This window comes from Schistocerca gregaria, chromosome 2 (genome assembly GCF_023897955.1).
Source record: "Schistocerca gregaria isolate iqSchGreg1 chromosome 2, iqSchGreg1.2, whole genome shotgun sequence".
In the NCBI taxonomy this organism is placed as follows: domain Eukaryota; kingdom Metazoa; phylum Arthropoda; class Insecta; order Orthoptera; family Acrididae; genus Schistocerca; species Schistocerca gregaria.
In genome coordinates this window covers 683,465,285-683,491,322 of record NC_064921.1, presented here as the reverse complement: position 1 = coordinate 683,491,322, position 26,038 = coordinate 683,465,285, and the positions used below count along the sequence as shown (strand labels likewise).

Here is a 26,038-nt window from a genome sequence, read left to right as displayed (position 1 = left end):
CTTAACCTAGTCTCTGACTCTTCCTGGGTGACATCGGCCGTGGTGCGCCAGTCGCCTATTACTAAGGAGGTTGATTTTGTCCTGCCTTCTGCCACTGTGGCAACTTTTTCTTCAAGGCTTGCCGATGCTGACTGACTCCGCTCTGCGGTACACGGTTTGATTCCCATCCACCATTTTCACTAGTGGAGTGGGACAAAATTAAATTTTGTCGTTTAATTAAGTTCATGTAGAGAAATGAGTATGTCCTTGAAAACGATGTGCTAGAGTTGATGGATTAATTTCGATATTTTTTTTTTAAGTATGAAACTAAGGAATTTTCTAAGAAAATGGTTCAAATGGCTCTGAGCACTATGGGACTTAACATCTGAGGTCATCAGTCCCCTAGAACTTAGAACTACTTAAACCTAATTAATTAAGGACATCACACACATCAATGCCCGAGGCAAGATCGCCATGTTTGTAGCTTTAAGTTAATTATGTATAATTATTTTACTATTGAGTAAAAATGGCTTACTATTTATTGAATATGTCTCTTAAATATCGCTAACTGTTTGTACAAGTTTATTACATGTTTCAGCAGTTTAATTCCGCTGGGAAGTGAAAGTTTAGTGATGTGGTGATTACTCGTCATCAACATGATATCATATGAATATTTGCATCCCTTCTCTTAGACCCCGCTGTTTAAATGTCTTTATTATACGAAGTCTGATTATTCTTGATGTGCGCTGTGACATATTTCATCGCACTGTTTTGTATTTTAAGATAGTCAACCATTATCCAAAGTATCACTCTCCTACAGTGATCTCTGTGTTTGGTTTCATCATAGTGGGAAAAATAATGGTAACAACTCACAGAAGCAGCTTCAGCTGGGAGTTGTGTTTCAGTGTTATGGTTCAAATGGCTCTGAGCACTATGGGACTTAACTAAACTAAGGATATCACACACATCCATGCCCGAGGCAGGATTCGAACCTGCGACCGTAGCGGTCATGCAGCTCCAGACTGTAGCGCCTAGAACCGCTCGGCCACTTCGGCCGGCTGTTTCAATATTATCTTAACTGCAAACTAAACATGATCATTCCCACTCCTGCTGCAACCTTTCTGATTTATCCTACCTCAGAACAATTAGTTTTGAGGCATAATGCAATCTAGCATTCCATCTTTATTTTCATGAGATTTACAGAATAAAAAAATCACAGGACCTGCCGGCAGTGATGAAGGAGAGAGTCCTCTGCCGTCTCACCTATGGGCAGCTCAGGAAGCAAGGCCGCAGTACTGCCGCGCTTGCGTCTCCGACGCCTCTTTTATCTTTATCGGCTGCTGCTGAGCTAGCCTGGTTCGACTTCTTCCTTAGCGTCGTGTCAATAGTTTACCGTGGCCTGAAAAGGCTCGGCAGTCACGCAGTTTGTCACGTGAGGCCCGCAGCAGCAAGCACACTTCAGCGCTTTTTCTTTGTCTTTGTCTCATGGGCGACTTGCCTCTACCACATGAGCAACTATCACGCTCGTCAGGGCATTTTACGTATCTGATTGCTTGGTGGCAGCCTTTATCCTGGCACTGCAGGCGCTGGGGCTTACTGTCCAGACTCCAGATCGTGTGAAACTCTGCTCGCGCTATTCGTCCACGAGACTCAGAGGGCCATAGACACGGGCTCCCAAGTAGATGCCGTGTTTCTAGAGTTCCGCAAGGCGTTTGATACAGTTCCCCACAGTCGCTTAATGAACAAAGTTAGAGCATATCGACTATCAGACCAATTGTGTGATTGGATTGAAGAGTTCCTAGATAACAGAACGTAGCATGTCATTCTCAATGGAGAGAAGTCTTCCGAAGTAAGAGTGATTTCAGGTGTGGTGCAGGGGATTGTCGTAGGACCGTTGCTATTCACAATATATATAAATGATCTTGTGGATAACATCGGAAGTTCACTGAAGCTTTTTGCGGATGATGCTGTAGTATATCGAGAGGTTGTAACAATGGAAGATTGTACTGAAATGCAGAAGGATCTGCAACGAATTGGCGCATGGTGCAGGGAATGGCCATTGAATCTCAATTTAGACAAGTGTAATGTGCTGCGAATACATAGAAAGATAGATCTCTTATCATTTAGCTACAAAATAGCAGGTCAGCAACTGGAAGCAGTTAATTCCATAAATTATCTGGGAGTACGCATTAGGAGTTATTTAAAATGGAATGATCATATAAAGTCGATTGTCGGTAAAGCAGATGCCAGACTGAGATTCATTGAAAGAATCCTAAGGAAATGCAATCCGAAAACAAAGGAAGAAAGTTACAATACACACGCTGTCATATGTGAAGTCGCGTGCTGTTTACACAGCGACGAAGAACAACTACGTTGGCCTCTTCTTATTTGTCCAGTTATGGGGCTTTACTACTGCATCCTCAAGGCCAGAACGTAGCAGCGCTACGTAGGCTGCCTTCTCATTGAAAAGCCAAGGCAATAGCCTGATGATGGCTATAGTTTCCTTCTCATGCTACTATGCTACTTTGATGACGTCTTCTTCTTCTACATCTACATCTACATCCATACTCCGCAAGCCACCTGACGGTGTGTGGCGGAGTGTACCCTGAGTACCTTTATCAGTACACCCTTCTATTCCAGTCTTGTATTGATCGCGGAAAGAAGGATTGTCGGTATGATTCTGTGTGGGCTCTAATCTCTCTGATTTTATCCTCATGGTCTCTTCGCGAGATATACGTAGGAGGGAGCAATATACTGCTTGACTCTTCGGCGAAGGTATGTTCTCGAAACTTTAACAAAAGCCCGTACCGAGCTACTGAGCGTCTCTCCTGCAGAGTCTTCCACTGGAGTTTATCGATCATCTCCGTAACGCTTTCGCGATTACTAAATGATCCTGTAACGAAGCGCGCTGCTCTCCGTTGGATCTTCTCTATCTCTTCTATCAACCCTATTTGGTACGGATCACACACTGTTGAGCAGTATTCGAGCAGTGGCCGAACAAGCGTACTGTAACCTACTTCCTTTGTTTTCGGATTGCATTTCCTTAGGATTCTTTCAATGAATCTCAGTCTGGCATCTGCTTTACCGACAATCGACTTTATATGATCATTCCATTTTAAATAACTCCTAATGCGTACTCCCAGATAATTTATGGAATTAACTGCTTCCAGTTGCTGACCTGCTATTTTGTAGCTAAATGATAAGGGATCTATCTTTCTATGTATTCGCAGCACATTACACTTGTCTACATTGAGATTCAATTGCCATTCCCTGCACCATGCGTCAATTCGCTGCAGATCCTCCTGCATTTCAGTACAATTTATCATTGTTGCAACCTCTCGATACACCACAGCATCATCTGCAAAAAGCCTCAGTGAACTTCCGATGTCATCCACCAGGTCATTTATGTATATTGTGAATAGCAACGGTCCTATGACACTCCCCTGCGGCACACCTGAAATCACTCTTACTTCGGAAGACTTCTCTCCATTGAGAATGACATGCTGCGTTCTGTTATCTAGGAACTCCTCAATCCAATCACACAATTGGTCTGATAGTCCGTATGCTATTACTTTGTTCATTAAACGACTGTGGGGAACTGTGTCAAACGCCTTGCGGAAGTCAAGAAACACGGCATCTACCTGTGAACCCGTGTCTATGGCCCTCTGAGTCTCGTGGACGAATAGCGCGAGCTGGGTTTAACACGACCGTCTTTTTCGAAACCCATGCTGATTCCTACAGAGTAGATTTCTAGTTTCCAGAAAAGTCTTTATACGCGAACATAATATGTGTTCCAAAATTCTACAAGTGATCGACGTTGGAGATATAGGTCTATAGTTCTGCACATCTGTTCGACGTCCCTTTTTGAAAACGAGGATGACCTGTTCCCTTTTCCAATCCTTTGGAACGCTTCGCTCTCCTAGAGAGCTACGGTACACCGCTGCAAGAAGGGGGGCAAGTTCCTTCGCGTACTCTGTGTAAAATCGAACTGATATCCCATCAGGTCCAGCGGCCTTTCCTCTTTTGAGCGATTTTAATTGTTTCTCTATCTCTCTGTCGTCTATTTCGATATCGTGGGCAGTGCTGCAATGTAAGTATCCACAACGCTCTTCAGTGCCCTGAAGTCTGCCGTATTTCCTGTCTGCAGCTTGATTATGGCATTAGAGTCTATAGACTCAAAGCCGAATTGAAGCTCACCGCAGTCAACCACCACATCGTACAGTTCGGTCCATTCAGTGCTTCTGCAATGGATGTGCAGAGGCAGGGCAGGTGTACAATCATCACCATTCTTCTCCTGCCGATCGGCAGACTCTCTGAGATGCAGTGCTTCTGCAATGGATGTGCAGAGGCAGGGCAGGTGTACAATCATCATCATTCTTCTCCTGCCGATCGGCAGACTCTCTGAGATGCGTGACCCATGGTGCATTCGGTGGGTCAGCTTCCTTTCGCCCACCTCATTTGCCCATGCCGTTTCAAAAACAACGCATTTCAATTTGATTTTTTCGAACTCCATGACACAAGCACGTCTTCTTAGCTCCTCTTCAGTCTCGACAACAGAGTGCACAACAGCCGTAGTGCTGGCGGAATATTTACTACCGTCTCCCAATTGGGATTGTAGGAGCAGTTGCAAGGGGCAATTCTGCCATGCGACTTACAGCTGTGGGGAAACCTCCAAAAACCCTGGCCAGAACTGTTTGTGTTTCCTTCTTTTGGAAGTCTTCTCATCGTCTTCAGTAGGTCCTGCAGTCCATTCATATTGTCCTAGTGTTTGGACCACTCGTGGATGGACACCAGTCTACTTCCATAGATGACTAGGGCAGTTGCACGATTTGGACGAGCTGGTCTAGTCAGTGACGGCGCTCGGAAGATGTGACTGCCTCAATGACTCTTGTTGTCTGTGCCGGTCTGTTGACGACTATATTCTTGGTTGTACTCTAGCTGTTTGACGTCTCAGGACGACCCTTGTGATCCAATCGGGGAATCTACGTCTCTTGGTGATGTAGAGGGCAGCCTTCCGTCTGGAAGGCCGGAGAGACTTCCGTTTGCGCCCCTGTCTGTAGCGCTCGCAACTCCACATCCGGCCGTCGTTGGTAGGCTTCTCTCAGCAGGTTTCCATCTCTGCGTGGAGCAACATCGTAGAGCGGGACTCAGCTTCTTATACGACGGCGTCAACGTTCGCAGCTGGATCATCCCCGCAGACTGTTGGTGCGCTGCCTTCTGCCACTGCGGCATCTTGGTACTTCTCGGTGGTCCGGTGCTGACACGTGCCCTTAGCGCTAGGATTTCACCCGGACCAAGTCCCGCCCATTCACCCCCTTCCACGCCTATCCGTAGTGTAAGGCCCTCCCCTAAACAGCCTCCAGTTCCACAAACTGGAAGCTACATCAAGGTTATTATTGTCACAGTCCAACACACGTTACACTTTGATGAGATTCAGTAATGATAAGAAATTTAAGTTTTTCTGGATAGTAATATAATATGAATGTGCATTATTAAATAAATAATTGTATTTATAGAGAATTGAAAGCATCACCAGTAATAAAAAATAACGTGATGTTACTTAAGGGCAATAAGGACAAATTTTCATTAACTAATTCACTTATTATAATACGTTTATTTGAGGGAAACAGCAGAGCAAACATACAGTGCGAAAACAATGGTCTTGCCGGCCGTTATGACCGAGCGGTTCTCGGCGCTTCAGTCTGGAAACGCGCGACCGCTACGGTCGCAGGTTCGAATCCTGCCTCGGGCATGGATATGTGTGATGTCGTTAGGTTAGTTAGGTTTAAGTAGTTCTAAGTTCTAGGGGACTGATGACCTCAGATGTTAAGTCCCATGGTGCTCAGAGCCATTTTTTGAACAATGGTCTTGAATCTGTCATGTCGGCAGTAAAGCCACGGATGCAGTCGACTAACTCTGTTGCCTAAAATCAACGTTATATAGAAATAAGTGAAATTAGTTTTGTTTATGAAGGCTCTCATAGTAGCTCACGAAAATTAAAGAATATAAGAATGGTTCAAATGGCTCTGAGCCCTTTGTGACTAAACATCTAAGGTCATCAGTCCCCTAGAACTTAGAACTACTTAAACCTAACTAACCTAAGGACATCACACACATCCATGCCCGAGGCAGGATTCGAACCTGCGACCGTAGCAGTCGCACGGTTCCGAACTGAAGCGCCTAGAACCGCTCGGTCACCGCGGCCGGCCAATCTAAGAATGCCTAAAGTAGAAATGCCTAATTAAAGCAGTAAGATATTTGCTTATATGCCATATTTCGTTAGTATTTGCATGGGTAATGTGTGGATTTTAACTTGTAAATTCTTCCAATGCCATACCTGCGGATTTTAAACGAGGTTATAAAGAATTGTGGATGTTTCTATGTGATTAGTCTGCTATATGCTGTTCAAACGTCTCAGGAAAATAACCTGTCGTTATTCTTTGCCCTGTCTGTTTTTAACCAAAAGATTTATTAATTTCGTAAATGTCATTCAAACAATTTTTTGAAAATAATTGCCGCGCGGGATTAGCCAAGCGGTCTGAGGCGCTGCAGTCATGGACTGTGCGGCTGCGCCCGGCGGAGGTTCGAGTCCTCTCTCGGGCGTGGGTGTGTGTGTTTGTATTTGGAAAATTTAGGTTAAGTAGTCTCTAAGCTTAGGGACTGATGACCTTAGCAGTTAAGTCCCGTAAGATTTCACACACATTTGAACATAATTATGATGATGTGTATGTTTGTTACAGAGGAGGTATGGAGGAAATAAATGCTGCGATGTTTCACGTGTGTAAAACGTCATTCATGCTGTGCTAGTTCTTCTTCCACCCCTAAAACGTTTCAGCAAAACTATTCAGTGAATAACACGCAAAAACAGCTTGCATCGATCTAGCAAGAACTAAGTAATTTAGATGCCATCTGGAAGTATAGTGAATATTGGTGTTTTTTTTTCACTTCACGTATATTGTCTGAGTTCTGAAACTTAAGTGTCAAGTATACTGTGGTTCCTCTTTCTCCAAGCAAATTATTCTTTGAGGGTAGGTTCCTCCTGTTGTAGCTTAGGGTGCTTTTTCTCACATAGAAGTATGTTTCTTCATAGGCTATTCATCTGAATACTGATTCCCGTATTTAAAGAATTCAGTGCTAAATTGTTTTCTCTTATGTTTGCTGTGGAAGTACCTGGCACAGCTGAGGCCAATTGTGCTCGTTTTATGTAACCTGTCTTTTAACCATCTGGCAAAATTTAAGACCTAGCAAGATATTAATTTAACACTCACTCCAAGTGCAGCAGAAGGCGGTAAACCACGTGGTCAACTGAAACGATGCCCAGGCGCCGAACAAAGACCAGGAAAACCGGGGATGAGTGGGCGGGACTTGTTGAGGGTGAAATCCTAGCGCTAACGATTCCTGGTGCTGGCTGCCTCCGCTCTGCCACTCTCAGCCGGCTCCCCCCTCCACCACTCTCACTGGCGGTGGGGACAGCCTCCTGCACGGGATGGGAGGCCGCTTCCGCCTGGACACCGTTCTGCTCTTGATGCGAATTCAAGTCCTTTCCGTTTCCGAGTTTTCGCCTCCTTCGACGTCTCATCTTGGCTTAGTCGGCGTCTGCCGAGCTCGCCTGCTACATCATCTTCCTCGTTTGGGACGCCTTCTCCCTCCGTTGCATCTCGCCGGCGCTTTTGCGGCCAGCAGCAAAAAACTCTGCAGCCGTGTCAGCTTGCGAAATACGGCCCACTGCGGGGGGTGCACATCGAGTGTTCTTCTTTCTTCCGTGGGCAAGCTTGACTCGAGTGTTTGCCAGCGCACGTGACCACCGACTGCGACAGTATTTTGCCATATGACCCTCTTGTTGACACTTACAACACTGCGGCTTAGTGTTGTGTGCTGCTGGGAGAGGGTCCACGTGCTTCTTAAATCCCATGAGCTTGTTCGGATCTTAGCTTATGTGGCTTCCTTTCTTCTTTGCTGGTTCTCGATTATGTCTGCAGCTAAGACGAAGAGCGTAGCTTCTTCTTATTGGTTCCATTATGTAGCCTTAAAGCCACATCTCCGAACCTGACACTTACCAGCCCTTTCCGGTTTGTGTCTTCCTTGCACAGACATGGCATTTAGTTTTGCTGTGCGTGCACTGCTCAGGTTGGGTGGCTTGCATGCCTCAGTAATACATATAGCCCTACCATAGATTAAGCCACAATGGAGAGGTAACTGTGGAGAGGCCAGAAAATCTTATGGTTCCTGAAGAGGAGAAATAGCCTATTCAGTAGCTGCAGGGGCAGCTGTCTCGATAATTGACTCATCTGGCGTTGTAACATCAGCCGACATCCCATTGCTGTGCTCGTACTGGGAATGGCTGAAAGTACTGTTACTTTTCCTGTGGAGATGCAGCTCTGATGTATGGTTAGATAATGATGGCATTCTGTCGGGTAAAATATTCTGGAGGTAAAACAGTCCTCCATTCTGAACTCAAAGTAAGGGCTACTCAGGAGGATTCTGTCACCAGGAAAAACAAATCTGGCATTCTAGAGGTTAGAGGGTGGAATGTTAGATCCTTTAATTGGATAAGTAGGTTAGAAAATATAAAAAGAAAAGTGGATAAGTTGTTGTTAAATACAGTGGGGATTAATGAAGTTCAGTTGCAGGATGAACTGGACTTCAGAACAGGCGAGTACATGGTTATAAATATAAAAATAAATGGAGATAAAGAAGGAATAGGTCTCATAATGAATGAGAAAATAAAAGTCATACTGGTGTACGTCGATTCCAGGGTGGTCCCCAGAGGTAACATTTTTCATTCCGTCTTCCCTGATTTCTTGTGACGCATGCATAGGTGTATAAAGTATGAATTATATAATTTATTGCTTTCACCTGTGTATTGATAGTCTTCTTGGAACACAGGTTTTGTGACTGCGTGATTTTCCCTACTTGTGTAAATGTGATCGTAAAATAAACTGTGTAGTGACTGGATTTCCTTTTTCTATTATTTCTGCAGTCATGTAACCACTGCGACAGTTAATTACTGATTTTAGTAGAACTATTAGCCATTATTCAAGAATAGGGGCCATTTTTTCTTAATTCCGTTGCGTGTGTCTTAATTCATGTATCTGGACAGTGGAGAGCATCCTGACTGCCAGAAAGTCAAGCCAGCACCAGACATTAACCAAAAATCACTTCGAGAGTCACGGCAGGCACCTTACAAAGTATAATTTAAAATGCTTTGTGTATACAGTGAAAACATTTAGAGATACACGTGTTGCTGAAAATACTGAGTATGCTGGCAGCATTTGCTGTAACACTGACTTATGGTACAAGAATTGCCTGGTAGATGTAGCTGCTGGGAAACTGTAAGGATGGAAAGAGGGACTCACATTTGCGCAGGGATTCTGCACTTCATTAACATAAAATTCACAATACACTTTTACTGAAAATTTGTAGTCAACAGGATGAACATTAATAAAACCTAAAAACTGCAGGAGGGACGTATACCTGACTGGAAATGAAGGAAAAAAGGTCCTATGAACATGTGTCCGTAAATGGATAGTGTGCGTACAACGAATACAAATCGTCCCAGGGCACAGAACAGAGATGTATCGCACCCACATCACAACAGATATTCAAAATGGCCTCCATGGGATGCAATGTACGCGGCCACATATCGCATCATGGATTGCCGTACTCTTTCGTTCTTTGGCGGGCCACTTGCTTGGAGCTTGCACTAGCTTTCCTAGGACCAGGTCCTCCAAATCTGGTGTACACACAATCCGCCACATTCCTGCTCATTTGTCTGTCTGCAAGGACCCATGATCACACAAACGCCTAAAAATGGGTTGAAACGTTGTGTGCTGTGGTTGGTATCTGTGACGATACCTGTTTTGGTATGGTCATGTTGCCTCTCGACCGTTTCCTTCTGCTTTGCCATCCACAAACACCGTCTCGGCTTGTTACCGACATGAATACCAGGCCATTCAGCTGCTTACAGCACGCTGCGTCAATCACACAGCCTGTAATACACAACGATCACACGGTACGTGATCAAAGGAACTGTCATTCGTCAGCACCATCTACCATCGCAACGATGCATTTCCAGACGCATGTTCATAGGATCTCTTCTCCTCAATTTCCAGTCAGGAATCCATCCCTGCAGTTTGTCAGTTTGTCGGTTCACTCTGTATAGTAGTAAAGCAACGCTGGAAGGTGATTAGGAAGTCTGCAGTCATTCAAGTAATCTTTGAGATATTTATTCTGCAGTTACAACAGAGGAAATGAGCTTGTTTCGGATAACTGCTACGAATCACTGGTCACATAGTCCACAAAAGCACAGTACTCCTGGGTGGTCACCGCTGCTGATCCCGTAGGCGAGGCATGAGGCAAGTCTCAACCAGTTCCTCCACTGCCGCTGTCATCCTCGAACGATAGCGTTCATCATGCTGGTATGCGGCCTTCACCAGGTCGTTACGGTCCGATACCATACTCTCCAGGTCGATATCCTGTGGAACAATGACGCATTCAATTCACTTCTACTATTTCCACACCATTAGGATCCAAAACACTTCAATAGCATTCCTGAAAACACATGAGTTTTTCATTGATAGAGAGAATATATAGAGCCAGATGAATGGTTTATAAAATGTACAGGGAATAGTGTGGATAAAATAAGCTGTTATTTTATAATGGAATGAGCCCAAATACCTTTTACTGGCGCCAGTATCTAAGTTCTCCACGAAGATGCAAGAAAGCAAGAAACAAGTGTTCGCAACACGCATAAAAGTCAAGGAGTACGAAAGCTGTTGGAATTACTCTTCTTGCTAGAAAAGTGCTCTTGCTTTATTATGTACGAGTATGTGGTTGGTATGTTCCCCATATTCTTAAGCAGAGCCGGTTTTCTGTTCCATCATTGAAGAAAATTGTTAACCTCCATTTCCGCACCAGAAATGAATTCACAAAACTCTAACACAGTTATGAAGGGATTGAGCGGAAAGAGCATAGAACAGTAAGCCAGCGGTCGCGGTGTCGTGTCCATATGTGGAAGCTTATTTTTGTTTTAAGTTTTTATGTTACTTACATTGCAAATAAACTGAAATAATGTTCAGCATATTGCATTTATTAATATTTCTATTACAGGCATGAAAAGAAAAGGCAAAGGAAAATTTGAGATTGGGAATAAGTTTTGCAGTTAGGGATTATAAGGCGCAAACTTGAACTTCGTATATAAATTTAGCTACTAGTTTTATTATTTTCCAGTTGAGAATCAAACGTGCTGGGGCGATATTCGTCGTAAGGTAATATTCGTCACGAAAAAAATGAAAGCAGTAATTTTCTCGGCTTCTTACGTTATAAGCGCCGAAATTTTACGATTACATGGTTGTTTTGAAGTTCCTATAGAAAAACAGACTTCGTTAACATTCATAAAATGTTCGCTCTTACCGCACAATTTGGCAGCCAGCCGCGCGTTACGTACCATTTAGTCAAGTATTGGCGAGTAAACCGGTGATGTATCATGGAATGTATTTTGATACAGCCTTCTTGGGATGTGATTTCTTTTTCTCTTGCTATGAGATAAGAGCAGTTTTGAAGGTTTTTGATAAAAGTCTTTAGCTGACGACAAAAGTAAACATCGCAGAGTTGCACTAGCAGGGAGCATTTGAGGTGAATCATTTTAATATTGCACGATTGGCAATACTTCTTCATCTTGACAAAACTAATTGTATAACTATAAACTCTTACTTTAGCAACAGACAGCAAAAGGTCATTATTCACAGTATTGAGAATGGCTGTGATGTGCGGTCTGAGTGGGGCACAGTCAATTGGGTGTGCCCAGGGATCAATGTTGGGGCCACTCCCGTTCCTTAATTATATAAATGATATGCCCTCTAGTATTATGGATAACTCTAAAATATTTCTGTTTGCTGATGACATTAGGTTGGCAGTAAAGGATATTGTGTACAACATCGGCACAGTTTCAAATAGTACAGTACATGACGTAAGTTCTTGGCTTGTAGAAAATAAAATAATACTAAATTACAATAAGACTCTGTTTTTACGGTTTCTAGCACACAATTCAAGAAAACCTGTCGTTTTAATTTCACAGAATGGTCGTATGATTAGTGGAACTGAAGAGTTCTAGGTGTTCAGATAGATAGTACTCTGTCGTGAAAAGCCCACATTCAGGATCTTAATGCTGCCATTTTTACTATTTGAATGGTATCTGAAGCGAGTGGTCGTTCGACACAAAATTGATCTACTTTGCTTATTTTCATTCGCTTACGTCGTAAGGTATTATGTTTTGGGGTAACTCTTCCCATTCTAGAAGGATATTTTTGGCTCAGAAATGGGCGGTTCGGGCAATAAGTGGTGTAAGTTCACGAATCTCTTGTCGACCCCTGTTCATGAGTCTGGGTATTTTGACATTGGCCTGCTGCATCCATTGTCAATAAGCTACCACTAGAATTCAAAAACCTTAGCAGTAATCCATGCGCTTTCAAATCGAAACTGAAGAGTTTCTTCATGGGGTACTCCTATCCTTTCGAGGAGTTTCTTGAAAAATTAAGCTGATTCTTGTTGTATTGTTCATTGCGTTTACTTAAACGTATGGCTTGACTTTTTTCGGGTTCATAAACATTTTATTTTATCTGTTATTACTTTTATGTACTGACACGATGCATGACCTTGAAGATTTGCTCCTCAATTTCGTCCTAAAGAAATTGACGTGTGAATAAAAAATAAAAAAAACAATTGTGGATTTGTTTATCTTTCCCACGAGTCAGTTAACAGAAGAAATTTGTTCTCTTGTACATATGGTTTCATCATTTCATTCAAAATATTTTTAAGTTTCTCAGGTTTTGACGAAGGACTGACGACGTTACTGCAGTGTACTTGTCCACCATCTTGTGAATTCGCGGTCTAAATGAGCACGTACTGTATTGTAGATATACCTAAACAGTTGGCAATAATTTTCCAAAAAGTGGTACCATGTTCATGTTTAGGTTTATTTCCAGTGTAAGTAATATTTTACATTTGCATTTAATTGATGATCCATCACCTAGGCAACTGAATAGATTATTTCGTTTTTTTTTCTTTTTTACTAATTCTACTAGTATATACTTACGATTTTACAATCAAATATAACCTTTAAAAATTTTAGATTGAAAAAATAAGAAAAATTTAGGTAAAGATCATTTGATTAGAAGGAAAAAAGAAGAAAACAGAATAGAATAGGAATATGTGCGTGCCATTCCAAATGTGAGGATCTCAGTAGTACATTTTGAGTCATTTGCGTCTGCATGGCATACTAACATCTAGTCCTAGTGATTCACTGACCGTAGGGAAGCATCTCTGAGTGAGAGTTGAGTCGCTTCTATGCCCTTCTATTCTTTGTGCTACCGCATTCTAATTTAATTGAAGTCATAGTATCGTTCTGTGTGTGTGATTGGACAATGTCATGTATATTCAATCCAATTATCTATTATCTAATGATACTGTTTCTACGCTATAGCTGTTACGGATTTAACGTGCCTTTTTAGGGCATACCATAACATAGTTATAATGTACAGATATTATTTCTTGATGTCCTCTAATTTGGGAATTGTTAGTCGTCAGTCTGTCAGTGTTGTGTGCCCCATTTCACTTCCACTGTATCACTAATTGTATGGACACTATTTTAAAATGCAAATTATGGTCAGAAAAGGAGGGAAAAAGGTTTTGAAAATACATACAAAAAGATCCAAAAAAGATGTTGATGATATTACTTCATCTGGGTTTAAACCAGCTACATTAACTTTCTTTGTCACATTTACAGGATTCTGTTATACTGGGCTTGGTTCTGTTAAACTGGATTGCAAACACCATTTCGATGTTTATGACACTAAGCCGCTGGTGCTTCGAGCTCAATAGCTCCTTATGTTTGGAGAAATGTCTCTCTACAGAAACCTATGGATCATATTTTGCCAACACCCGTAAAGAAAGTCCAGTCTAAGTTACAGAGGCTTCCACATCTGAATTGTTCTTCAAATTTAATTCGAATATGTCTTTAGCAAATCCACCAAGGATGTCCCTAACACTTTTTTCGCTGATCCTCCTCCTCCATGCCTTATTCTTTCAAACTCTGAATCACATCAAGCAAATAATTCTAGCACTACACTGCAAAATGTTCCAACTCTAGATCTTTCTTGTTGACTAATTGCTGGAACTTCTTGGTGGTTGCTACGTGCATTGATTCTAGAGCACATATGAAGTATTTGATTTTATCAAAGTTTTGGCACAAGAAAACTGTTTATCTTTTGCAAGTATCCGACCTTGTCATGACAGAAAACTATGGAAGGTGGAGCCCTATCATGCCTTGAACGAAACCTGACGACGACTGGGAGCCTTTACCAACATTTTCTGCAGCAGCAATGAAGACATTTACCCAGCAGTAATTCTGCCCGATGTTTTCGCAAATACGGTGTAGGTCGTGTGCAGTATATGCAACATGGTTGAAGTTTTCCGACCGCCTCTTCTATTTTCTCTGAAGCGTCCACATAAACTGGTTGTATGTAACATTCTTTCAGAGTGCGCTCGTCCAGTATTGACCTTTGTGTGTACTTCTCATGCAATGATTTGAATGCAGGATTGTTTTCTTTATGGACTGAAATTCCTGACTGGGTTATTTTTGTTTTGTTATGACTGTAGTTGACAGAACAAAGCAGTTTTGTTTATTATGTCCAGTACTGACAATAAAGCAATATGAAACATTTATTTTAACCACTGTATAAAGAACCATTTCTTTAAACTGCTGGTACCATCATCGAATTCTATGAGCCTACTCTCGGTGAAAATTACACCACACCGTTGTAATTGAAATGCGCCACCGAAACGAAGAACGCAAAATGCCTTCGCTGCTATATTATAGCTAAGTCGACTCCTCGCCCACTGGTCGATGATACAGCTAACTCGACTCAACGCTCACTGAGCGATGAACAAGCGAGATAGCGAGCTGGCTATCTCTCTAACTTCACCGGAGACCCCTACCTGTAACCACGTAAACCAACAGCTGACAACTGGCGCTAACGTGAATTATTAGTTCCGATGCGTAAGTTAAAATTCATCTTAAGTCTCTGCCTTTATTTAGTAGGAAATTTTTGTCTTCTGAAATCGAATGGATCTTTTCGAAACTCCTTGTATATTCGGACCTGTCCGCTCTTCATTCCACAATTTTTTGTATATCCACGCTACAACCGATTTATGTCAGCAAGAAACAGCAACGCGACATATGAGTAAAACACAACACTGCCAGTATTTGTCTATAGCTGACCATGAATTTGTTCATCTTCACTGTTTCGCAATCCAATAATTTCAGAATGTTAAACATGGCTGTAAACAGCAACGGTAAAGCGATAGTCTTGGAAAGAAGAAAAAACCAAGCAAACGGTTGCATAACATACGCTATGGTTGGCTGTTTTTTCATTCTTTCCCAAGCGAATTACACTGATGCAAAAAAAAACCACAACACCAAAAAATAATTAACGTACAGTGTTGAAATTATGGAAATACGTTTGTCTAGGTGGCATGTTAATGTGACTAACATTGCAATATCACAGTTTAATGTAACAGCGGGATCAGACATTGCAAATGTGTAATGCTGGTACGTTAATAGCCGGTGTAACCACCAGAATGTTGAAGTCAAGCACGTAAACGTGCATGTATTGTGTTGTACAGGTGATGGATGTCAGTTTGCTGGAGGGAGATCCATGCCTGTTGACTTGGTCGATCAATACAGGTACGGTTAATGCTGTTTGTGGTTGACGCTGGAGTTTTCGTCCGATGATGTCCCATATGTTCTCGATTCGAGACAGAGTTGGTGGTCGAGTAGGCAAAGGCAACACGTTGACACTCTGAGGAGCATGTTGGGTTATAACAGCGGTATGCGGGCGAGCGTTAGCCCTTTGGAAAGTACCCCCAGGAATGCCGTTCGTGAATGGCAGCACAAGAAGTCGAATCACCCGATTGACGTACAAAACAAGGTTGCAGGGTACGTGGGACAGCCACGACAGTGCTCCTGTTGTCATAAGAAATCGCACCTCAGGCCTTAACTCCAGATGTAGGTCCAGTCTGTCTAGCATGCAGACAGTTTGGTTACAGACCCTCTACTGGGCTCCTTCTAACCAACACACGAACATCACTAGCACCAAAGCGAAACCAGCTTTCACCAGAAAACACAACAGACCTTGTAAGGTGCGGTTTGGTTTTTCTAGAATTCAGAACAACTGTGTAAGGTGAAATGACAAGTTTAACGTAGCAATATTTCTTACAAAATTACAGCTTTTACACTGTTTTCAACTCGTCAACATAAAAGCAGCGCAACATCAAAAAGTCAAATAGTTTTACACACAACAATGTTAAATATTAACTCTCTGAAAGAACATTAATCCAAAGCTCAATATTATGAAAGTTTAATTGGACGTTTCTTTACATAAATACTAAGCGCAATAATACGTAAGTTTAACTGAAAGTTTCTTTACAAAATTGCTCCTGCATATACGTTATGACGTTGGTCAGTACTACGAAAATAGTCCGTTTCCGGTTCTGAAAAATAGCTCAAATGGCTCTGAGCACTATGAGACTTAACTTCTGAGGTCATCAGTCCCCTAGAACGTAGAACTACTTAAACCTAACTAACCTAAGGACATCACACACATCCATGCCCGAAGCTGGATTCGAACCTGCGGCCGTAGCGGCCGCGCGGTTCCAGACTCTAGCACCTAGAACTGCTGTGGATTCCAGTTCAAAGTTCGGTACTATTTAGCATGATAATCAAGTCTACAGTGGATGGTTAGTTAAGTGACAAATTTGAGCACAAGATTATCCAACGCCGCTCGAGTTTACAGCGGACACAAGCTGGTGAACCAACAATGTTTACGCCTCTGCATGAGGTATTTACCTTAAGCTGAGATGTGCTGCTGTCTGCAAGGCCGCTCTCTCCCACTGAAATTCCTCTAAAACTAATCTGGCCTTTGCTGAACTTTCCAGCAGAAACTTTCCCTTTTTTCTCGATATGTAAGAAAACACCTACTCAACCCTATTCTTATTATGTGGCGATATACACGCGATGATTGGAGCAGCATGCATATTATAGTAATTTGGCTGGTTCGTTTCTCCACAGTTGGAGCTAAACATTGCTACAGCTAATTTCTAGCTGGAGTGCAGCCGCTGTGAATGCAGTGCCCACACAAATTTCTTCTCTGTGTCGTATGGGGCGTTAAGCCCTCCGACTTGCACTTGGCGCCAGTTCAGAGAAAAGACCTCTCAAAATTTCTCTCTTGTCCTGCTGATAGCAGAACTACCTCCCTCCTCTTGGGTTCCTTCTTCACGCCACGGCTTTTTTCGACCAATAGGAGCGTTCCTCTTATTTTGTAGAAGCTCTCTGTAAAAAAATGGCTCTGAGCACTATGGGACTCAACTGCTGTGGTCATCAGTCCCCTAGAACTTAGAACTATTTAAACTTAAACCTAACTAACCTAAGGACATCACACACATCCATGCCCGAGGCAGGATTCGAACCTGCGACGGTAGCAGTCGCACGGTTCCCGACTGCGCGCCTAGAACCGCGAGACCACCGCGGCCGGCAAGCTCTCTGTACCAATCACAATGTCCCTTCTATCAAACTGCATCGAAACTTCAGTATTTTTCTTCTTCCTAGTGCGTTTTTCGCCAGTCGGACGTTTTGTGCCCATTCTAGACGCCTAACGTACATTGACCTTTCTGTCTGTTGCACTCGCTCGACGAAAATGCGTCACTAGCTTTTGTTTGTATCCCGCTGGAATTCCGAAACGGAGCTTTCTAAAGCTCTTTTTTTTCCCTTTGTGCAGAGGTGCCACTGCACGCGTCCTCCGGCCTGAATTGCCTGGCCCGGGGTCGCTGACCTTCCTCCTACCACTCCTTTACGTAGTTTCCTTCGTAACTCGCGCAGCGCGGCTTCGCTACGCCGTTGTGGGGCTGGCTTTTCAAAACTAAAAGCGACTCGCGTTCCCTGTTCCACCTTCCACTCAAAGACATGCATTGTACAGGAATGGTGTGTTAATTACCATCGATGGCTGTCATCCATTTTTGTATTACATACTGATAGACAAATGTTCTCATAACCACCGAATTACATTATCTTCACCTTCTCGTTGCGATGTGTAAAGGTCTCGTGTAAGGTGCAAATCTATTCTGCCCCCTTACAACCTCCAATCTATCCTCCAAGGAGCTCTATCTCGACACATCTGAAGTACAAAATTGTTAAGGCTTTCGTGGCCACTTGTTGACAAACTGCCTATTGGCTTCTGTCTCGGGTTCTTCGGCCGACGTTCATCTAATGATTTTTCTGACGTTGTTCTGGCTGTAGAGAAGCACTATCACACGCGCTTGTTCAGAGAAGCTGTAGAAATACAAAAACACGCGAACAGTTTGAACAAGAAAGAGGAAAGCCTTAAGGTAAACGGATCCTGGCTTCCCGTACTGCAGCGAACGACCGTCGCAGGTAGCAAGAGGAGAACCGCACCGGAAATGACCGCGGAGAAGCCCTCGGGCGTTGGCGCGCCAGGTACATATAGTCAGCGGCCGCGAGCTCGGCTCCAGTTCACCACCGGCAATGGAGGGTGAAGCTTTGACAATGCCAGCCACTCGTGCTGGCGAAACGTCAGAAAAATCATTAGATGAACGTCGGCCGAAGAACCCGAGACAGAAGCCAATAGGCAGTTAGTCACGTCTGAAGTAGCTAATGGCGGTGGCTTGGGGTCAGTGGATGTGGTGGTGGTGGTGGTGGTTGTTAGTGTTTAACGTCCCGCCGACAACGAGGTCATTAGAGACGGAGCGCAAGCTCGGGTTAGGGAAGGATTGGGAAGGAAATCGGCCGTGCCCTTTTCCAAGGAACCATCCCGGCATTTGCCTGAAACGATTTAGGGAAATCACGGAAAACCTAAATCAGGATGGCCGGAGACGGGATTGAACCGTCGTCCTCCCGAATGCGAGTCCAGTGTGCTAACCACTGCGCCACCTCGCTCGGTAGGGGTCAGTGGAATGTACGCTACGAGTAGTCTCGCTCAGAGCTGTCGTTGAAGTAACCGATTAGTAACAGTCCATTGTGTCACTGTCATGGTAAATGCTGCTCAAATAGCTGCTGCAGGCACCTAAATCATACGCTGAAAACAATGGTCTTCCGCCTCGGTAAAGGCATTCGTGACTAGCATCAACTCACCACGCCCAATCCCGAAGTGAACAACGCTCACGGCAGTTACAGCGTGTATTTAGAGCAAACCTGATTTGCAACGTCATAGTGACGCTACTAACGCCACTCTTACGCCACTGGGGCGAAATTTGAATGGACATCATTTTTAGAACGTAGAAACCCGCAGAACTCCTTCCTGGTGTTGCGATTTTTTTCTGTCAATGTATTGCATTTTAAATTGTTATGCAAAAGATAGTTTCAAATTTACTTTTTTTGCCAGCCATACTGACAGTGGTACAGTTTGCATAAGGGGCAATCAAAAAGTTTCTATTCGAAGGCCGTACGGTATGCCACTCACGCAAAATCGCCTTGGGAATTGAGGCAATCATCCCACCAACGCACCAGGTTGAAGATACCGGTTCCTGCTGCGTGAAGAAGTCGATAACTGTCTGCTTCGCATCCTCGTCCGACAGGAATCATCGACCCTTCAAGGCCTTATTTTAAGTGATTGAAGGCCAGATAATCGCGTAGGGAGAGAGCAGGACTGTAGGGAGAGTGCTCAAATGTGCCGCGCGGTCTGAGGTGCTGCAGTCATGGACAGCGCGGCTGGTCCCTGCCCCTCGGGCATGGGTGTGTGTGTTTGTCCTTAGTATAATTCAGGTTAAGCTTAGGGACTGATTACCTTAGTAGTTAAGTTCCATAAGATTTCACACACATTTGGACATTTTTTTGCTCACATGTCTCTTGCTTGAGTTAGCGTGACTTCTGCTTTCTGATGTTTGCGATATAGGAACGTGCATTATCATGAACCAGCACCACCCCTTGACGCAGTTTTCACTCCACAGTGGTGGCTTTCGACAGAGGTGCTGCCCCATACACAGTCTTCATTCTCCTATGGACGCCTACCGGTGTTTGTCCTCTGGCAGCCAAGAAAAGAATAAATAGCACCTTGGTCCTGTTTGGACGCATTTGGTAGTGACGTCACCAAAGTTCACATTCCCGCAATTACCGCACGAACGCCGGGATGATGCGAATGCCACACTAATCCCTTGCCTAACTGTCGATACGTACATCCCCGCATTGCATCCGCGCTACGTTGCATATACGCTGCAGCAACGCCCTCAAACTGAAACTTTATGATCGCCCCTTATAATTCCAGGGGTATTCTTGATGGTATTGGCTGATAAACGATGGCAATGTTGCAGAAGCAGTCGTAGCTTTCGGTTTATGGTACAGTTCCTGAAGCCTTCATATTCAGAAACTGAGTCTTCGCTATCACGAGTGATGGTAATCGCTTTTATCTCTGCATTAGTTAGTAATTTGTTGATCATGGAGAGTATTCATGAAGTTACTAAATTACAACAGTCGAGTATCCCAACGAATTCTCCCCCAGTTGGATTTCATGTGAGCAATAATACAAAGCAAGTTAGTGGTTGAAAACTGGCGCGTTATTATGTAAGACTAAATTCCTTGATTAGATACAAATGCAACATTGCAGTAAATCTCACAAATGATACAGTTGCGGACGGTAAAGTAAAAAGATTTCTGTTTGCGTTATACACATCCAAACACTACGTATACACGGTGGTCCATTGATAGTGACCGGGCCAAATATCTCACGAAATAAGCATCAAACGAAAAAACTACAAAGAACGAAACTCGCCTAGCTTGAAGGGGGAAACCAAATGCTATGGTTGGCCCGCTAGATGGCGCTGCCATAGGTCAGACGGATATCAATTGCTTTTTTAAAATAGGAATCCCCATTTCTATTACATATTCGTGTAGTACGTAAAGAAATATGAATGTTTTAGTTAGACCTCTTTTTTCGCTTTGCGATAGATGGCGCTGTAATAGTCACAAACGTATAAGTACGTGGTATCACGTAACATTCCGCCAGTGCGGACGGTATTTGCTTCGTGATACATACCCGTGTTAAAAAGGACCGTTTACCAATTGCGGAAAAGGTCGATATCGTGTTGATGCTGGCGTGTGGTATGTATGCTGCTCGGTATCCTGGATGACGTCATTCAAGTGTCCGGACCGTTCGCCGGATAGGTACGTTATTTAAGGAAACAGGAAGTGTTCACCCACATGTGAAACGTCAACCACGGCTTGCAACAAATTATGATGACCAAGTAGGTGTTTTAGCTGCTGTCACGGCTAATCCGCACATCAGTAGTAGAAAAATTGCGCGAGAATCGGGAATCTCAAAAACGTCAGTGTTGAGAATGCTACATCAACATCGATTATACCCGTACCATATTTCTATGCACCAAGAATTGCATGGCGACGACTTTGAACGTCGTGTACAGTTCTGCCACTGGGCACAAGAGAAATTACGGGACGATGACAAATTTTTTGCACGCATTCTATTTAGCGACGAAGCGTCATTCACCAACAGCGGTAACGTAAACCGGCATAATATGTACGGAAATTCCACGATGACTGCGACAAGTTGAACATCAGCGACCTTACCTGGTTAATGTATGGCGCGGCATTATGGGAGGAAGGATAATTGGCCCCCATTTTATCAGTGGCAATCTAAATGGTGCAATGTATGCTGATTTCCTACATAATGTTCTACCAATGTTACTACAAGATATTTCACTGCATGGCAGAATGGCGATGTACTTCCAACATGATGGATGTCCGGCACATAGCTCGCGTGCGGTTGAAGCGGTATTGAATAGCATATTTCGTGACAGGGGGATTGGTCATCGAAGTACCATACCATGGTCGGCACGTTCACCGGATCTGACGTCCCCGGATTTCTTTCTGCGGGGAAAGTTGAAGGATATTTGCTATCGTGATTCACCGACAACGCATGACAACATGCGTCAGCGCATTGTCAATGCATGTGCCAACATTACGGAAGGCGAACTACTCGCTGTTGAGAGGAATGTCGTTACACGTATTGCCAAATGCATTGAGGTTGACTTACATCATTTCGAGCATTTATTGCATTACTGTGGTATTTACAGATAATCACGCTGTAACAGCATGTGTTCTCAGAAATGGTAAGTTCACAAAGGTACATGTATCACATTGGAACTACCGAAATAAAATGTTCAAAAGTACCTACGTTCTGTATTTTAATTTAAAAAACCTACTTGTTGCCAACTGTTCGTCTAAAATTGTGAGCCATATGTTTGTGACTATTGCAGCGCCGTCTATCACAAAGCGAAAAAAGAGGTCCAACTAAAACTTTCATATTTCTTTACGTACTACACGAATATGTAATAAAAATGGCGGTTCCTATTTTTTTAAAACGCAGTTGGTACTCGTTTGACCTATGGTGGGGCCATGTAGTGGGCCAACCATAGCGCCATCTGGTTTCCCCCTTCAAGCTAGGCAAGTTTCGTTCTTTGTAGTTTTTCCGTATGACGCCTATTTCGTGAGATATTTGGCCTGGTCTCGATCAATGGGCCTCCCTGTATAACAGCTACTCATTTGGATGAAGCCCATTTAGAAGTCGAACATACTTCTGAGCTACAAGCAGCTCTAAAAATTAAAGATAAAATTAGTAAATTTCACAAATACGCCTCATTTTACAAAAAAAAAAGACAGAAGAATAAAACCATACTGCTTTTGGGTCATATAAACGAGAACAGAACAGCAGGTCATATGCTCATTTTTATACAGTAGAACTTATATGAATTACGTGTTAATTTTTAGTGATTGGCTATTTATATAATTTTGCTATGGCGATTGGATAAGAGACTGATCGAGTATTTGCTTTGCGTCTTACTGATGGGGCATCGCAGAACATACACTTCTTTTTGAAGCAGCTCAGACTTGTTCTTTTGGACAGTGTGATTGCATTGTCGGCCTTAAAATTACATCAAGTAAGTGGTCAAGTTTACCAAATGACTTAAATTATACTAAGGCTCATGGAACTTTGGTCTCTGTGCAAGTGAACATTGCCATACAGTAATTAAAACTCCGTTACGACATACCAGACCTTTAATATATTTGGAGTTTTAAGTGAACAATAACATTTTTTGGCCCAGCAAGTTTGCGAGAGAGATTAAGTGAAACGATCCATTCCATCTCAAAAATTCAAAATTTGTAAGATCATCGTTATCATTAGCAATGAGAATTGCTGAAGGCTAAAATTAAAACATCTGAGTTATTCCATATGAACATTCTTTTCATAATAGCATTGGCAGACTGCATTGATCCAGACCGATCTCATTTTACACACGGGTGTGAAATAGTCATGGATGATCTCTCATTTGAAGTTTGATGTTGAAGACAAAAGATCGACCATCGTCCATGCAAACTGCCGCAGATATTGTATATGTGGCAGATGTTTGTGATACCCTGAGGTTTATAGAAAAGGATACTCGTGAAATTCGCATAAAAATACGTTGTAAAGTAATTCCCAACATTAGTATGTTGAATATAAAAAATGTGAGGCGTGCAAGCAATACAGACTACAGGAGGCAGTCAGAAGAAAAGTAACAGAAATCAAAACGCACATACTACCAACATATTCACATATTTGCCACATGAACGTTGATCGATTGCAGATTCAAAGACATACTGTTTCAACTTACTTTAACACATTTAAGGCAGTCAAAACCGTTAAGAATTTACTGGCAGCTGTTAAAACGGAGTCGATGAGGATGGACAACACTTCAATACATTACAGGAAAACAGAAAAATCAAACTTGATTTGTAGAGTGTATATTATAATGTAGGACAAGAAAAGAGTAAGTTCAACCTGGAACAGAAACGGATCAACCATGAAAATTCAGTTATTACCTGAGATATCGCCTTCTGGACCTTAAACAAGATTCATTGGAAGTATGGAATCATATAGAAGTTTATATCTAACCAAAAATGCATTTAAATATTGGTGCTGTATAGCAACGTCGTCAACTTCTGAAAGATTATCATCAAATGCAGGACCTGTGTTAACGATGCAATAGACTGAAAGAAAAACTTCTCTCAAAAATGTTGTTTCTAACGTCTCTGTATAGAATGGAATAGGTAATGTAATTTATATGTTTATTGCCTTAATTGACAGTTCCGTTGATTCTTGGCAGAATGTTTTATATACTATGAATGAAAAATACACGGCAATGGTACAATATTCTACAATATTTATTATTTTATAAACTGGTATCAAGCTGTTATCCCATCATCAGGTATATCAGCTATCTGGCAGAAATTTGGTTAGTAAAATAATAAATATAGTAGAATTTACAGTAGTATCGCGTACTTTTCATTCATGCTGTATTTCTTGACTAATAAATATGATGGTAGATATATGAGTTCGCATGTTGCTTTCTACACTGTTCCATAAATTCTACATTTAACTTCGATATTAGTAACAACGACCTAGTTGAGCGATTATTATCGACTATCGATGTTCCTTATGCGTAAATGATGAATTCGAAATCACCATCGATTATCTGTCAACATCGAACATTCATAGTTCAAACATATCCCACATGGAAAATGGGTAATTGTGCTTCTAATTTGTTACTGGAACCGTATTTACAGGCTCCCCCCTCTACTAATGGCCGACAGTCTCAAAAATGAATCCTGTTTTTCAATGGTGGTTATCGATGTACTCTGTTACCGGTTGGTTGATGTCTCCACACGTAATTTGGATGTCTCTCGTTTCAGTACAGTAGTTCTTAGCGATCTAAGAATGTCCTAGAAATTTTATTTGCCCATCTCATAATTCAGTAGAGCTATTGGAATGAGTTAACAAGTTCAGAAACACTTGTCGTGACTTCTGATTACTGGCTCTGAGCGTTACTCGTTCTACTGCAAAAGCCTGGTATACACACCGACTGCTGAGTGACCGTGGAGAACGACACTTATCGTCCCACTATGAGACACGGGGACTTTGGAATCGGACTAAGAACTTGGAGGTAGATACATCGACGGAACTGGCGACCATGCTTATAATGGGATGAGACCAATCCTGGATGCTGCCTCGGTGTTGACAACCAGTCACTTCGCTGTACGGTGTCCAGTTTACCACATGAGAATCCATCATACCGGTTTCCTTCTGGGAGACGCTCTTTCGTAGAAGCACCCAGATAGGGATGTGGTCAGTTACATGTAAATCGTTAACCGCTTCGCAATGAATGGGGGTCTGAAAGGACATAGGAGCACCATATGATATCAGTTGTGGGTAATCCCACTGCACTGCAAATGAGCATGCTGCCACATATAAGCATTAGACACTGTTCTTTTGACAAAATGATGCTCTCAACTCGACTCTTTGGGCACATTTTCATAGATTCTCGTTCTATATTATGCACATCAAGATCTCCTACAATTCTGAATGGTTCGGGGGAGAAGTGAAATAAGGTCATACGGAGACTCCATACATGGCTTCATTGGGTAGAGTGCTTACAACATTGCTTGCCCCTTGCTGCGCAGACGCCGCAGTAGTGGAGACAGCAACACTAGTGGTGGGAGTTCACTCGCGGACGGGACACCGCGGTAGGGGAAGTCTTGTTCCACAGCTAAAGCCTTCACACAAACGCCTATCTCGCAGAACTTAAAAAGCTACGTCTGGCGAGTCTGCAAACGATCATATTAACAGGCTTTGCCAGTACGACAAATAATTCGACAAGTCAGTCATTCACCATTAAAAACACAATGTGTTACAAGATTACACTGAAATTGCAACAGAAGGAGCGATTTATTTTCACCTGATTTGTAAACTTTTTCCTCCTCTTCTTTCCATGCTAAAATTAGCTTCTTTTCGCAAAACACAGAGGTGTTACATCATTTCATCTCATTAACGTGCTAATGCAATTGCGACAAAATCCTGAAACGTTCTGCTATTAAACATACAAATGAGGACTAGTCAGGTCAGTGGCTTACGAAAAACTCATCTTCAGTACAAAAATAAAAGGG

The 26,038-nt window shown here is 42.7% G+C and overlaps 1 protein-coding gene across 2 annotated transcripts in view; it reads right to left on the bottom strand.

Annotated features, from left to right (window-relative positions):
• Positions 1-9,929: 9,929 nt before the first annotated feature.
• LOC126334755 (uncharacterized) overlaps positions 9,930-26,038 on the bottom strand; it is a 59,102-nt gene continuing 42,993 nt past the window's right edge. For both annotated transcript variants that reach the window (XM_049997322.1, XM_049997323.1), the window contains exon 3: positions 9,930-10,454. In XM_049997322.1, the coding sequence (XP_049853279.1) occupies positions 10,302-10,454 (153 nt within the window). In that variant the 3' untranslated portion in view covers positions 9,930-10,301. The remainder of the gene's footprint in view (positions 10,455-26,038) is intronic.